The sequence below is a fragment of the Ursus arctos genome, unplaced genomic scaffold (assembly GCF_023065955.2).
Source record: "Ursus arctos isolate Adak ecotype North America unplaced genomic scaffold, UrsArc2.0 scaffold_1, whole genome shotgun sequence".
Classification (NCBI taxonomy): Eukaryota; Metazoa; Chordata; class Mammalia; order Carnivora; family Ursidae; genus Ursus; species Ursus arctos.
In genome coordinates, this window is record NW_026622763.1 from 64,534,817 (window position 1) to 64,549,088 (window position 14,272).

Here is a 14,272-nt window from a genome sequence, read left to right on the forward strand (position 1 = left end):
ATTAAACCCCTATTGACATAATATCAGATAGTTTGTCATTGTATATTTCAAAGATATTTTTGACTGAATAAATTTCTCATAATAAAAATGTTTGGATAGATATATCTAAATACTTCTCCAAAGATAAGCAAATTATATTGTTCAGTTAGATTCTTCAGTAAGAAGAATTGTTCATTAAGATTATAAAAGTTGCCCAGTGTGGGAAAATCACTTTTTTTCTTACAGTCAAGTTCATTTTGTCAGTTACAAATATTAATAATACCCTACTTTTAACATTTTGTTCATATATGAAACATTATATATTATACCATCAAATATTTTTCCAAAAATTTTAAGATCTTTGTTTCCACTGATAATTTAGAAATATCGAAAGTCTTTTGCTATGTTTTGTTGTGAATTTTGCGTTTTATATTTTGAAGATATTCCCTGTCTTTAGTGTTGCCAGATAAAATACAGGGCCTGGTTTTGGTTTTGACTTTTGATTTTGTTTTTGTTAAGTCTGGCAACTCTAATTGTGTTACTCATCTGTGTATATTCAGAATCAAGGCAGACATCTGGCATTTAACAATCCCTCAGTAATGTTACAAAAATATCTAAAGAATATCTTAATAGAAACAGAAGCACTTAGACTTCATTAGCATTGCTACCAAATGTACCCACAAAAATTATAATTTTATTGTGCAAACTCCTATCAAGCAGCTTGTGAAAAAAAGAAATACAAATTGCATAAACTGAAGATCAACAGCCACTGATTTAATTCAAGGCACACATTTGATATTTTAAATATCTTTGTATCTTAAAAAATGTTACTAAAAATATTCCTGTTACACATACTTTTTATTAGAATTTTTTAAAAGAAGCAAGATAAATTATGTCATAAAATGTTCATATATAGTTAAGAATGCACACATGCCAGGAAAGCTAACAACTAACCCATTTTTAGTAATGGACCTAAGGAACCCATTAATGATGTAATGGAGTTTTCTTTTAAAAATATATCAAATGAATTTAAAATTAAAAAGTCATGTTTACCTTCTGTTTGTTGAATAGGGTCTTGCATAATTTTTTGGTAACATTCATATTGAGCCGTCATGATTTTATTTCTAGTATAGACACCCAACTGACTTAAGTCTTCAATGTTCTCTTCTGATTCTGCTATGTCAAGAATCTAAGGGATTAAAAAAAAATTCAAAATTGTGAGAATGTCTGTCAGAGGCAGTCTGTAACCGTGGAAAACCGTCATTGCAGTGATATGCTAGATGGTCATCTGGCTCTGGTGGGGGGGGGTCTTGATCTGATGTATTTGCCAGTTTTCATGGTTTAAATATCCCTGCCATGTTCAATTTCAAGTGCCCCCAAACAGCTGCCAATGGCAGCTCTGGGAAGTATAGTCTATAGACGGTTCTCAGAAGCCTGTGGGAGCTGGCTCTAGGACATGTGTTCTGGAATATGGACAGAGCTGTAGTCAAAGTCCACCTCTACTTTTTCACCTGCTCTGTGACTATAGGCAAGATATTTAAGGCCCCTAAGCCTCTGCTTTCTTATTGTAAAATGGGATAAAATAGACAGAGGGAAAGTATCTGACACATGGCACATATTCAAAATTGTCATTTTTATCATCATATTTTGATAATCACAATATTGAGAATATTCATTTATGTGTGGTGTGGGTAAACAGAATTTTCATTGTACGCACATCAATAAATGTTTTTGGACAAGCTATATATTCATGATCTTCCAATTCAGTAGCACTATTTTAAGCTTCACTTCGGTGGTAATATTTACGTCACTTTTTGTTTCTGTTTTGTAATATGAAGCCTGTATAATCTCTCTTCAACCTTATTTCTTTTTCACTTTTCCATTATTTCTATTATTTTCCATAAGCAGTAATTTTCTACTTTTATTTTGTCCCCTTATTCTTTTTTTTAATATAAATTCAGTTAGCCAGCATATTGTACATCTTTAGTTCTGATGTAGAGTTCATTATTAATCAATGAATATTGTTTCATTACATATAACAGCCAGTCATATCACATGTTCATCATATCACATGCCCCCCTTAATGACCATCACCCAGTTACCCCATCCTCCCACCCACTTCCCCTCCAACAACCCTCAGTTTCTTTCCCAGAGTTAAAAGTCTCTCATGGTTTGTCTCCCTCTCTGATTTCTTCCCATTCAGTTTTCCCTCCCTTCCCCTATGATCCTCTGTGCTATTTCTTATATTCCACATATGAGTGAAACCATATGATAATTGTCTTTCTCTGCTTGACTTATTTCACTTAGCATAATACCCTCGAGTTCCATCCACGTCGATGTAAATGGTGGTTATTCATCCTTTCTGATGGCTGAGTAATATTCCAATGTATATATGTACCACATCTTCTTTATCCATTCATCTGTTGAAGGACATCTCGGCTTCTTCGCAGTTTGGCTATTGTGGACATTGCTGCTATGAACGTTGAGACGTAGGTACCCCTTCTTTTCACTACGTCTGTATCTTTGGGGTAAATACCCAGTAATGCAATTGCTGGGTCATAGGATAGCTCTATTTGTAACTTCTTTAGGAACCTCCAAACTGTTTTCCAGAGTGGCTGCACCACCTTGCATTCCCACCAACAGTGAAAGAGGGTTCCCCTTTCTCTATGTCCTTGCCAACATTTGTTATTTCCTGTCTTGTTCATTTTAGCCATTCTAACTGGTATAAGGTGGTATCTCGTTGTGGTTTTGATTTGTATTTCCCTTGTCCCCTTATTCTTGATTCTCTGTTCTCTAGCCTGAATTTGTATTTAATGAAGTCTAAATAGTAATATTCCCTCAGTGTGTGGCACCACTCAATTTCACTATCTCCTGCCCTCCATTCACTCTCTCTGTCATTCTGTGATTAGTTTTAATTTCCTAATAAAGATTTATGCGGCATTTGTGCTGTACAAGCAATAAATGTAAATTTACAGCATCAAGAAAATTGACATTCTTCTCCTGTTCTCTGGCAGTTCATCATTTTTCTTAAAAACTCAGATTTGCACACTGTCTGAATGAATTCAAGAAAAATGGTCACAATCCTTAAATTGCAATAATCAGATTGGTAATCTGATACAGAATTACCTGCAGGCAACCAAAGTTGGCAGGTGCAGCTCATTGGCACGCTCAGTGGAGGAAGCGGACTGAAGAAACAGAAGTCCTGCTTCTTGAATTCTAGTCTATTTACCTAAGATAACATCTAAGAAGTGCAGGATTTGGACTGCTCCTGTTTTTGAATACAAATGCTGACAGGAATGTAGTCTTGCTTTTTTCTGTTTAGGTTTTCTATATTTTTCTTGAGTTCCTTTGTTTGAATCTTTTTATGGGGTTTGCTTGAAAACACCACAGGAAAATTATTTGCTGGCACAGAATTAGATGAGATTACATCTCTCAGTTTCTAATACATATAGTGAGATAAGAGTACCATCACTCTTTTCATATGGGACAGAGAAAAATGTGAACAAGATATTTCTGTCAATAAAGATAACATGATATGTATAAGGAATGTGACCCCTCCAGTACAGTGATAGGTTCGTAGTCATTCTTAGTCTACCTTCCACCTCTAGCCTCGCATTCCCTGCAGATGCACGCAGGGGCACGCATGTGTGCATACACTCACAGACACACCTGCCCCAAGCATAGCATCAATGCCTGTCAGAAAACAGACACTTAATACTTATTTGGATGAATGGATAAGGAAATTACTTTAAAAACAGTGCATGGTTTCAATTAATGCAAACCAATCAGTTGGCAGAATGAGAGAAAAACCAACAGATTGGAATCTGCTTTTTAAATAGATCTAAGTCAGAATCAACAGGTCTGGTTGAAAATATTTTCTTTACTATGCATGACTACACTATAGAGCCATTTCATTTTTCTTTCAAACTCTAATAATTACCTTCCTCTGGTGTCTTTTACATTTTATCATTGACCTTCCTCACTTTGCCATCCCACCCCCACTGCCTCAGCATCCAATGAAAGTGGATGCTGAAAGATAATAGAATACTGCTTTGTTGATTAAAAATGTACTTAATTTATGCATCAAATAACTGCATGTCATTCTGTTGTTATTAACCCTTATTAATTATAGGTATATTGGAAGTTAAAACAAACAATCATAAATAGGGAGTTATATTAGAGGAATTTATGCTTACCATAAAAAAAGGCAAGATTAGCAGTAAATACAGGATACACTTTTTCTCCATCATTGAAGCCAAAATGAAATATGCTATTAAATATAAATCAAACTGCAAAGAAAATGACATAAATATAATTAATCAATGTTTATGAAATACAGATGGTACTCAATAGTAAATTTTTTAAAAGTATACAATAATTTGGCTTTAAGAATTTGATTAATAGGTGTATGTATTACAAATGTTAAGAACATTGGAGTCCTGGGTGACTCAGCCAGTTAAGCATCTGCCTTCGGCTCAGGTCTTGATCCCAGTGTCCTGGGATCAAGCCCCGCGTTGGGGTCCCCGCTCAGCTGGAGTCTGCTTCTCCCTCTTCCTTTGCCCCTCCCCCTGCTTGTGCTTTCTCTCTCTCAAATAAATAAATAAAATCTTTAAAAAAAATGTTAAGAGCATTATGGCTTAAAGTACTAAAGAGCCTAAATACATTTTAGTCTTACAAACAGGAAAGCTTCTTACATATATATTTTTAAGTAATTAGAAAACATCTTGCTTTCTTTGCCTTTGCCAAAATTGGAATAAAATGCTTAAAGTATCAAAATAAAGAGCTTCACAAGGACATAAAAGCACAAATTTTGATAGTGTATTTTACTATAAAGCTCACCTTTATTTCCTATAAATATTAATCTCATTTTTAATTTCTGACTTTTCAGTAATTTAAGGGGGAAAATTGTTCTTGGGCCAATTTCTTGAGAATCAACAACGATATGTCATAAAAATGGCCTTATAAATTAATAGAAATTCATCATTTAATCAGGAAATAAGAGATTCCCTAAGTCATCAATGTCATTAAGATAAGGTTACAGGAAATGGACAATACCACATAAAGTATTTCTGTTAAATATTTCTGAAGGTAGATACAATTCTGAGCTAATGAAAATGGCCTCTAAAACAATACCCCTAACTTCTTAATTCTTAGAAACATTGCTGGGTTTGCTTACTCATTATAAACTCCATGAACAACCTACTTTGACAGTAATTTTATGAGATATAAATTATCATGATATAGTCATAATATTTACTTAACTGAATGTGTAAGAAGTATTTTTCAAGGCAAGGGAGATTTAAAAAATCCGGTCAATAGATATTTGCCAGAAAACTATGAACTTAGATTTAATTTTGTTAAGAAACTTGTCATGATTTTTATTATAGGGCCAATGTTAGAGTAAGATTTATAAAAACCGTTTCCACATATTATACTTACTATTTTTATTATCACAGGCAACGAGAGCACACCAATTTCTAGAACATAGAATCTATGTCATTGCTTGCCCTCATTAATGACTCACCTAGACACAGCTTTTCTTTTTAACTATAGCAATCTTCCAAATCACGTTTTTTCTTCTATCAGCTATACTGGGTTTTTATTATTAGTTGATCTAAAAAAATATATAACCAAAAAATCAGAGGCATTGTATCAATTTTAGATATTAAAAAACATGTTGTAACAGAAGGAAAACAATGAATCAAAGTTTTTGCAATTTAGTAATTAATGCGTTGATATTTTAGTTTTTATTACATTTTACCATGAGAAAATCTAATTTTCCAATACTTACATTCACAATTGTCTCCAGACTCAAATCACATTTTCCCTCAGATCATATTGGACATTGTCCTGAAGAACTTCTTAAATTCAAGGTCATGACCTGAAATATTGATTGATGTAATAATTTAATGTTATTTCAATGAGCCAAAATAATTTCCATGGTAAGTTGAAATTTTCAAAGAAAACACCATTAAAATATTTTTATTAAGCTATTCCAATTTTTAAAAATCTCTTTTGCTTACAATATATTTGAATTTTTTCACAAATATTTGTTGTTTTCCATTATATGGAGAAACTTAAATTTATTTTCATTCATCTAAGATGGTTAAGATACTGAAATTTTAAATTAAACTACAGTTTATTTTTCCTTTGAATGACTTTCTTTAATAACGTCTTGGAGTGTGTTAGTTGTCTTAGTTACGTATATTCATTTCCCTTGCCAGTATGGTTTCTCAAAGCCGGAAACCATATCTGATTGATCCATGTAACTTTGGTGACTGGCAGTTAATTTACGTTGGCTGTATAAATGAATGAGTAAATGAATGAAAAGACTAAACCAATAAACTACTTTAGGATTTAAAATTACAATCAAGAAAAATAATTTTAACTATTAAGTAACTGCCATTTCTTCTATTAGAAGGCTTTTGATAGTGTTGGAATATATACTGACAATGAAAATTGGGGGAGAAAGTTCTTATATCAGCACTTTTACCTTCTTAAAAAAATAATGTCCTGAAAAATATTTATTTTTCAAGTTCTGTGGTTGTTTGGGTATTGAATAAACAGTAGTTTACTCTATTGACTTTGGGACTCTTCATAAAGGTTAAGCCAAACTTAAAGCATTAGTAGTTCACATTTCTCTATATTAAATATATATAATCCAGAAATACACAAATAAGAATGTAAAGAAATGTTATTCTATCTGGAAATCAGATAGGTTTTTTTTTTATGAAACAATGCTTTGATGACTTACACATGAGTCAGGATTAAACTAACTATAATATGTACCTGTGCTCAAAAATTGAAAGGAAAAAGTGTTTCAAAATCATGTTTCAGGTTTTGCCAAACCCAGTATATTTGAAAAATATTTCACCCAACACTAGCACTTATTTGTGTCTCTTATCTAATCAGAGGCTTCAAAATCAGGGTTTCAAAAAGTATGTTAGTAAAATACCTTTTAATGTTTACTAGATTATCCTGGCACCCACAATTTAAGAAGACGTTATTCGTTTCACGAAATATTTACCAATGCAAATAATTCCACTTTTATAGCTTCCCTCTTTACCTTATTCCTTAGTGATCTGGAAAATGTGTTACTAGTAGCAAGGTTGTTTTTTGCACTGTGTAAACTTGTAGCACTCCTAATCAAGGGGCAGCAAATTTGGGCGGCAGTTTTTCAAACACACGGTGGACACCTGTGCTCTCCATGAAGTCTAACAATGACCATTTTAAGTGGTGATCCAAGTCATTTGAGTCATCCACCTGACAAAGGACCTATCAAATTTTCTTGCCATCAGACACATGTGGTGAGTGGTATTTATGGAGGAATCACCACTTTCGCCAAACGTTCTCAAGGTCAATAATGGAGGGCTCATGATTGTGCAAGTAGGTAACACCACTGAAGATCCATCTGAAGGTCAGTTCAGACTGAGTCTCATATTGGTAGATGTAAAGGCATGATTGTTATCAGAAGTATGTTCAATTGTATTCCTCAGTTTAGCTCAGTGGTTCTTTGATGCTACCTCTAATATGTTCCTTCAGCAAGTGGTTCCCTCTTCTACATTTAGCTTATTCCAAATTTATCTTTGCTAAAATACATTTGATATTAACTGACTAAAGCTGTTAAGCAAATCACTGTAAATCTTTCAGATCTTGTTAAATTATTTACTGACAACTGAGTTGCATGTTGCCTTGTGAGATATAGAAGTTCTCATCCAATTCTAAAGAGAGATGAAGTACACAATGAAGGGTCAAGTTAAATGACTAAATCTGCCAGTGGGTTTTTCCAAGTGTCCTTAGGTTTGTTTAGTAAGAAAAGAGCTTATTCAAAATGAAGAAAGCTCTAATTTAAACTCTTAAATGAATTTGTAGTCATAATGGTACTAATAGTAGTTACTGGCATTTTCTCTGCTAGCCTCATGGATCCCATCAGTACTGTTTTATTTTCACTTCTCAAAATTAATCAAAATGGAAGATTTGGTTCTACTGGTAGAAACAAAATAATTTTCTTTACTGTACATGCGGAATTAAAAAAGTAGTTTATTTCCAAATAGTCTTCATTTTTCTGGTCCAAAGACCAACATAAAGTAAAAATGACTTATTTCATCACAGAAAAAACTTTGAAGATGAAGAATGTTGTAAAACCTCAAAGAACTTTTGAAATATAGCTTCCTAGTCACTCAGGATTTATGTAATCTCATTCTGGTTTCATTTCCTAAAATGACCATTGATCTGTACCATAAAACATTTTTCGTGGATCTACATTTCCAAATCCAAAACTTTTAACCAATCTTTTTTGCTTACTTCAGTGTAAAGCATGTCTTATTCTGCATTAAAAAATTGTATATCAATGTGACTTAATCAATACTCAGTTATCAGAACACAGAAACCTAAATCCTGTAAATGTATAGCAGTGCCTTGCAAACCTTCTTATTTTCTCAAAATTTTATTATTCCTATACACATTTTTCATTAACATGTTTTTCTTTATAACAGTTCTTAGTTTTAGTTACCTAACCCTGATACTAAAAGTATTCACTCCAAGATTAAGGGGAAAAAACAACTTTTTTACTTCCACTCCTCCATTTCCAAAATATCTTGGATTTCTATGGGCCCTATGCCATATTCTCTTCTCCCCTTACTTATCCAGTCACTATAAAGTGGGCTAACAGAAGCATTTCCCACACATACCTCATTTGCCATCAACCGTCCTGAACCTTTGTGTGAATAAAGTAAGGATTTTCTATTTAGTGCATGCCTTTCCCTTATGGCATATTCAACATGCTACATTTCTTTTTTTTTTTATTTGAATTCAATTAATTAACATATAATGTATCACCCAGTGACCCCCATCCCCTCGCCCCTCCAACAACCCTCAGTTTGTTTCCTATAATTAAGAGTCTCTTATGGTTTGTTTCATGCTACATTTCTGAATCAAAATAGGGAATAAGCACTCTTCTCCAAACCCAGTTTTTCACACTTGGATGGCAAATGGAAACATCTTTCTGTCATTCTACACTATGTAGAAGAGATTGTGCCACTGAGGGAAAATGTCAAAGTACAAGATCCCAGTTACCTTTTATTTTCTCCTCACTGCTTTTTTTTTTCTTTCTGCTAGAATTATTCTTGCAAATTACTGTCTTCACTTCCAATAAAATCTTTAAGAAATACATGCAGTATAAGGTTTTAACTCCCTACCCCCATCCTGGCCTGGAATGTCCTTAACACTTTCAAATTAAAATATAAGGACCTCTTCTTCTTAAATATCTGTTACGGATGTAAGAAACTCAAATATAAGTTTTTTTTTTTTTTAAATAATATCACTTGGGGCTTCCATAATTTTTTAGGCTGCTGAATGAACAGGTACCAAATCACTGATGTAGCATAAACCAGTGTTGCTCAAATTGTGGGTTCATGGATCACCTGCATCAGAATCACTACCAGAACCTGCTGAACATGTTAGAATGTCTAGACCCCACCACACACCCTCTGAATCATAATCTTCAGGAGAAGAACTGGGAATCTGAATTTTTAGTAAGACTTCAGGGAAATTCTTGGCCTATTTAATTTTGGGAAACACAACATAAATACAACAGCCTCATTGGACCATGCTGAAACCTGGACACACTCATATTCCTCTGTCTCTAGGTACTGCCAGACTATTTTTTTTTAAGATTTATTTATTTATTTACTTGACAGAGGTGGGGAGGGGCAGAGGGAGAAGGAGAGAGAGAATCCTCAAGCAGACTCCCTGCTGAGTGCAGAGCCTGAGCATGGGGCTGGATCCCAAGACCCTGACCTGAAATCAGGAGTTGGTTGCTTAACTGACTGAGCCAGCCAGGTTCCCCCTGCCAGGCTGTTCTAAAAATAACTACTAAGGGGGCACCTGTCTGGCTCAGTCAGAGGAGCATGTGACTCTTGATCTTGAAGTCATAAGTTCGAGTCCCACGTTGGAAGTAGAGCTTACTTCAAAACAAACAAACAAATAAATAAATAAATATCAAGTATAAATCAAGCAAAATATTCTGCCGTGTTCCCAGGCACAATAAATGTCTCAGAACTCCAAAAGCAAATTTTCAAATAGCTATTTCAAAATGTATCTGGTAATGTTGTAGTTCTTTTTGTGTGTGTGTCTGTTTATGCCACTAGATTGTGAGAACAGTAAAAATAGGACATGCATTGTATCTACCTTTATAACTCCAAACCCTAGGCACAAAGAGAGTAAATAGAAAGTGTGTTTTGAATGGATCACTTAAAAATGAATTTAATTAGGTTGAGGAAACTGGTGTTTGGGGGTGCTCTTAGCCCTATGAAGCACATTATAAATTCTGACACCTTAAAAAAAAGTCATTGACTGGATTCTACTCCAGGAAATTTGTGTTCAGTTCATCTCTATTGGGGCCTAGGGATAAGCATTTTTTTCAAGTTTCTAAGATGATTCTAGTATACAGCTGAAGTAGAGAACCAGTGGTACACATAGTAGAATTCCATGGTAGGCAGAATAATAAGCCTCCACGTATTTCCATGCTCTAGTCCCCAGAATCTGTCATTTCAAGGTTATGGACCTTATAGATTGCTATGAAGTATCCTGGTAGGCTAAACTAATCGTTTGACCCCTTCAAAGTAGAAGAGGAAGGTTGAATGGTCAGCTGTGGAGATGCAACAGAAGAAAAGGAAGCAGAAGAGACATGACACAGTAGATGGCTTTGCCAGGGAGCCCACATACAAGGACCGGAAGGAAGCCTCTGGGAGATAAAGGTGGCTCTCAAACTAATAGCCAGCAAGGAAACAGGGACTCTGGCTCTACAACCTCAAGGAATTGAATTCTGTCAACAACCTGAATGAATCAGGAAGTAAATTTTCTCCCAGAGCCTCCAGAAAAGAATTCCTTGATTTGGGCCCTGTAAGACTTGAAATAGAGAAACTAGCCAAGCCCACAGGACTTCTGACCTATGGAGCTGTGAGATAATAAATGTGTGTTGTTTTAAGCTACTACATGTGTGGCAATTTGTTACAGCCCGTTGAAGACAAATCTTCACCTGGTCAAAAAATTATATTTTCCCATCAGATGTAAGTGGTAACTTTCTGCTTCACGATTGGCCAGTCATTCCTCCTAACTTTAGCATACATTTATCATAGGGCAAGGCAATCACATGAGCTGCAGAATTTCTTCCAGCTGTTCCAAAATTGTTAGGTGATTTTAAGAAAATCATTTCAACTCTTTTCTGCTTGGTTTACCAACTAGAAAATGAATACTTAATTTTTAGCTCCCTCTTCTATACTGCATACTTATTGAAAGATGTGTGCTGGAGTCAGAGAGGCATAGCTTCAAACTCCAGTTCTTATAACACTTAAACTCACTATTTTCTGATAGGGAAAGGAGTACACAAATAGTGGCTTGGTTGATGTTGCCTAAAATTTTTATCATAATTCATCTTGTCAGGTTGTTTTAAATGTTGAATTACATCATAGATACAAAGAACTTATAATAAACACCCAATAAGCATTAGCTATTGCTATCATATTTATTACTCTATAATTTTAATTAGTCATGGGAATATTACTCTTATCTCGTATCTCATACATATCTTAGTGACTTGGCCAAGGGCACACAGATGCTTAGGGCTGATCCCAGTCTAACAATTCAGATTCTCCAACTCTAAATCTGAAGCCCTTTGCCCAAACTCTATTGACTCAGAGAATTGAGCCTTTTTTTTTTTTTGGGGGGGGTAACTAAAATATAGAAAGTGGTGCAGGATACATTTCTGTTTTGCTTATTCAGTTATTTTGCCTAACCATCCAATTTTCACATTTCATTTCACTTTCATTTATCAAACGCATTTTTATTTTTTCTCACGCAATTTCTTTTTTTGATTCCTTGTCTTAGTAAGGCTGGGATATTTTACTTTTTTTAAACTTATATTAGTAAACAGCTTTACAACTCAGACTTGCCATTCTGTTAAGATGCCAGGATAAAACCACATGCATTTTAATTTAAGAAATACTTCTGGAAATTTCAATTAGTCATCTTACCCTATTTATTGAGCATCTACTTTCACCTAGTTGTGTAGGGAGATGGAAGTGAATATAAGTTAAAATTCCTCAACAAAAATATAAAGTTAGAGAATAATCTTATTTTAGTGGTTTATTTCATTACTTTTAAACAGAGTCCATAGGACTCACTCATAAGGTTCTAAAGAGGGATGATTTCACCAACATTTAAGATAGGAAGTTAGTCCTGGTGCTCAGTCAATATGTGGTCATTCAATGAGCTTGAGCAAGTTACATACCTTCCCAGGTATCTCACTTGTAAAATGAAAGAGTAGAATAAGATAATTTAAGCCTTGGGTAAGGGTTCAAAATTTATGTAAAAGGCAAGAGGGACACTTTTGTTCAAACTAACCCAAATCCAAAATATCCTTGAAACTGAAACTTTCCAACACTGTTTTTTCTAGGTCAGGAAGATTTTCCCCAGGTCCCCTCCTTCTAATTGCCCAAAGGAGTTTGAGTTTGAATCTAAGACAGTGGAATGTAGACCCATGATTTTTTTCTCTTGCTACATGAAAATTCAGGGAAAAGGTATTTAGGCCAAAAGAAGTCACATCTTGATTTCACCTCTTCATATACTGAAGAGCTGTTCTCACTTTTGAAAGGCCAGTTGGGGTAAGTCTAGTTCTCTCTTCTCCACCGCAGAAAAATGAAATTAGAAAAGCAAACATATGTTTTCATAATCCCCCTTGCCAGACTTCTTCAGAATGGGATTGGATTAATTCATCTAAGCCAAGTTATACTTATCGTCATCAACATTGAAATAGCCTAAATGCTCCTGGGACCGGAAGCCAACAATTTATGAATTTGGGATACATTGGGTTTTTATCTCTTTTGCATTTAACAGGAAATGACATAGGTAAAAAAAATTTAAATTATACAGCTCCAGAAATTACAAGACATGTTAAGGAATGATTCAACAGTCCATAAACTCAACAAGGTAATCAATAAAATAGCAAGAAAGATTATTACATTTAATTCATCAAAATATTATGACCTAGTATATAAAAGCACATCTAATAGCCAATTTTAAAAAGTCAATAAAAACCCCCAGAAACTATTTTATTTTGAAGAGTCATCTGAGTTTAACTACAACTATTAAATTCTACATGCTAAAAAAATATATATTATAAATGTTGCCCTTCTGACCAATGATACAATTTTCCCTTTTCCAGGGAGATAGTAAAATAAAGTAACATCTACCTGGTATTTAATAATTAGCCTAATAGAGGGACAACTGTGATAGTAGAGGCAAGAGTTGTACTGGTTACAAATTCTGATTTGAAAACCCAACTCGACCTCACACTTTCAAGTTAAATAACTTCTGTAAGAATAGTTTTCTCATTTGCAAAATAGCCCCTACACCAGAAGGCTATTGTGAAAATAAAATGAGATAATGTACAGACTTTTTAGAACTCAGTAAAGTTAGATATTATTGTTATTACTGTTATTATTCTATCACATTAAAATTTTTAGAAACGTAACCAAGCTCATACATGTTTTTAAGTTATTAGCCACAATTTCTATAGCATTGTAAATGAAAATTTACCCTATATTTCAAGGGGTGGTCATATGCATTGTGAATTTATCTTCTTTAGAAATAATACGTTTGGGGTTTTTTTCTGTCATTTAAGTCAGTTATGAAAATATCAAAGTGAATGGTAACAAGTATATTCCCAAATATGTCCATTTAGTTAACATAATTGTGTATTTCCTAATATTGAACTTATATAAACTAAAGTTCTAGCAAATTGTTTGTATACATTGTAATCAAATAGTCACATCTTAAAGAATATAACACGCTAATCCATTAAAAACAAGATATAAACTCTCCCAAATTTGAGTACAATTTTAGGTTGACTATAATAGTCTTTACTGATCTGTATTGGAGCGAAAAAAAAAATATTGACTCTTATGCTTACTTGCTTATCTAATGAACATTCCAGGTTGAATAGCTGAATAGCCATTAAAGACAGATAAAATTGTGATTAAATTTGGGGCTTCATTTTACACTCTGAAGTATGTACTCATGGGAATAATTTTCCCATTGTGGGCATGATTAGCCATTTTCCGGTGATTTTGGTCACCTTCTTTTTATTTGAAAGAGGCAAGTGGCCAATTCTCAGCCCAATTAGTAAAAGGTGGGAGGGAGACTGAAAAAAATGCTTTGTACTTGATGGAAACACTCTCCCTCCAGGAGATCTAATATGGAAAGAATTGCTTGCTCAAAGAGCATAGAAACAAAA

At 34.0% G+C, this 14,272-nt stretch overlaps 1 protein-coding gene across 5 annotated transcripts in view; it reads right to left on the reverse strand.

Moving 5' to 3' along the window:
- CALCRL (calcitonin receptor like receptor) overlaps nucleotides 1–14,272 on the reverse strand; it is a 94,956-nt gene that overhangs the window by 36,225 nt on the left and 44,459 nt on the right. For all 5 annotated transcript variants that reach the window (XM_057303319.1, XM_057303328.1, XM_057303325.1 and 2 more), the window contains 4 exons: nucleotides 5,771–5,860; nucleotides 5,504–5,593; nucleotides 4,176–4,268; nucleotides 1,033–1,168 (listed from right to left, as the gene is read on the reverse strand). In XM_057303319.1, the coding sequence (XP_057159302.1) occupies nucleotides 1,033–1,168; nucleotides 4,176–4,229 (190 nt within the window). In that variant the 5' untranslated portion in view covers nucleotides 4,230–4,268; nucleotides 5,504–5,593; nucleotides 5,771–5,860. The remainder of the gene's footprint in view (nucleotides 1–1,032; nucleotides 1,169–4,175; nucleotides 4,269–5,503; nucleotides 5,594–5,770; nucleotides 5,861–14,272) is intronic.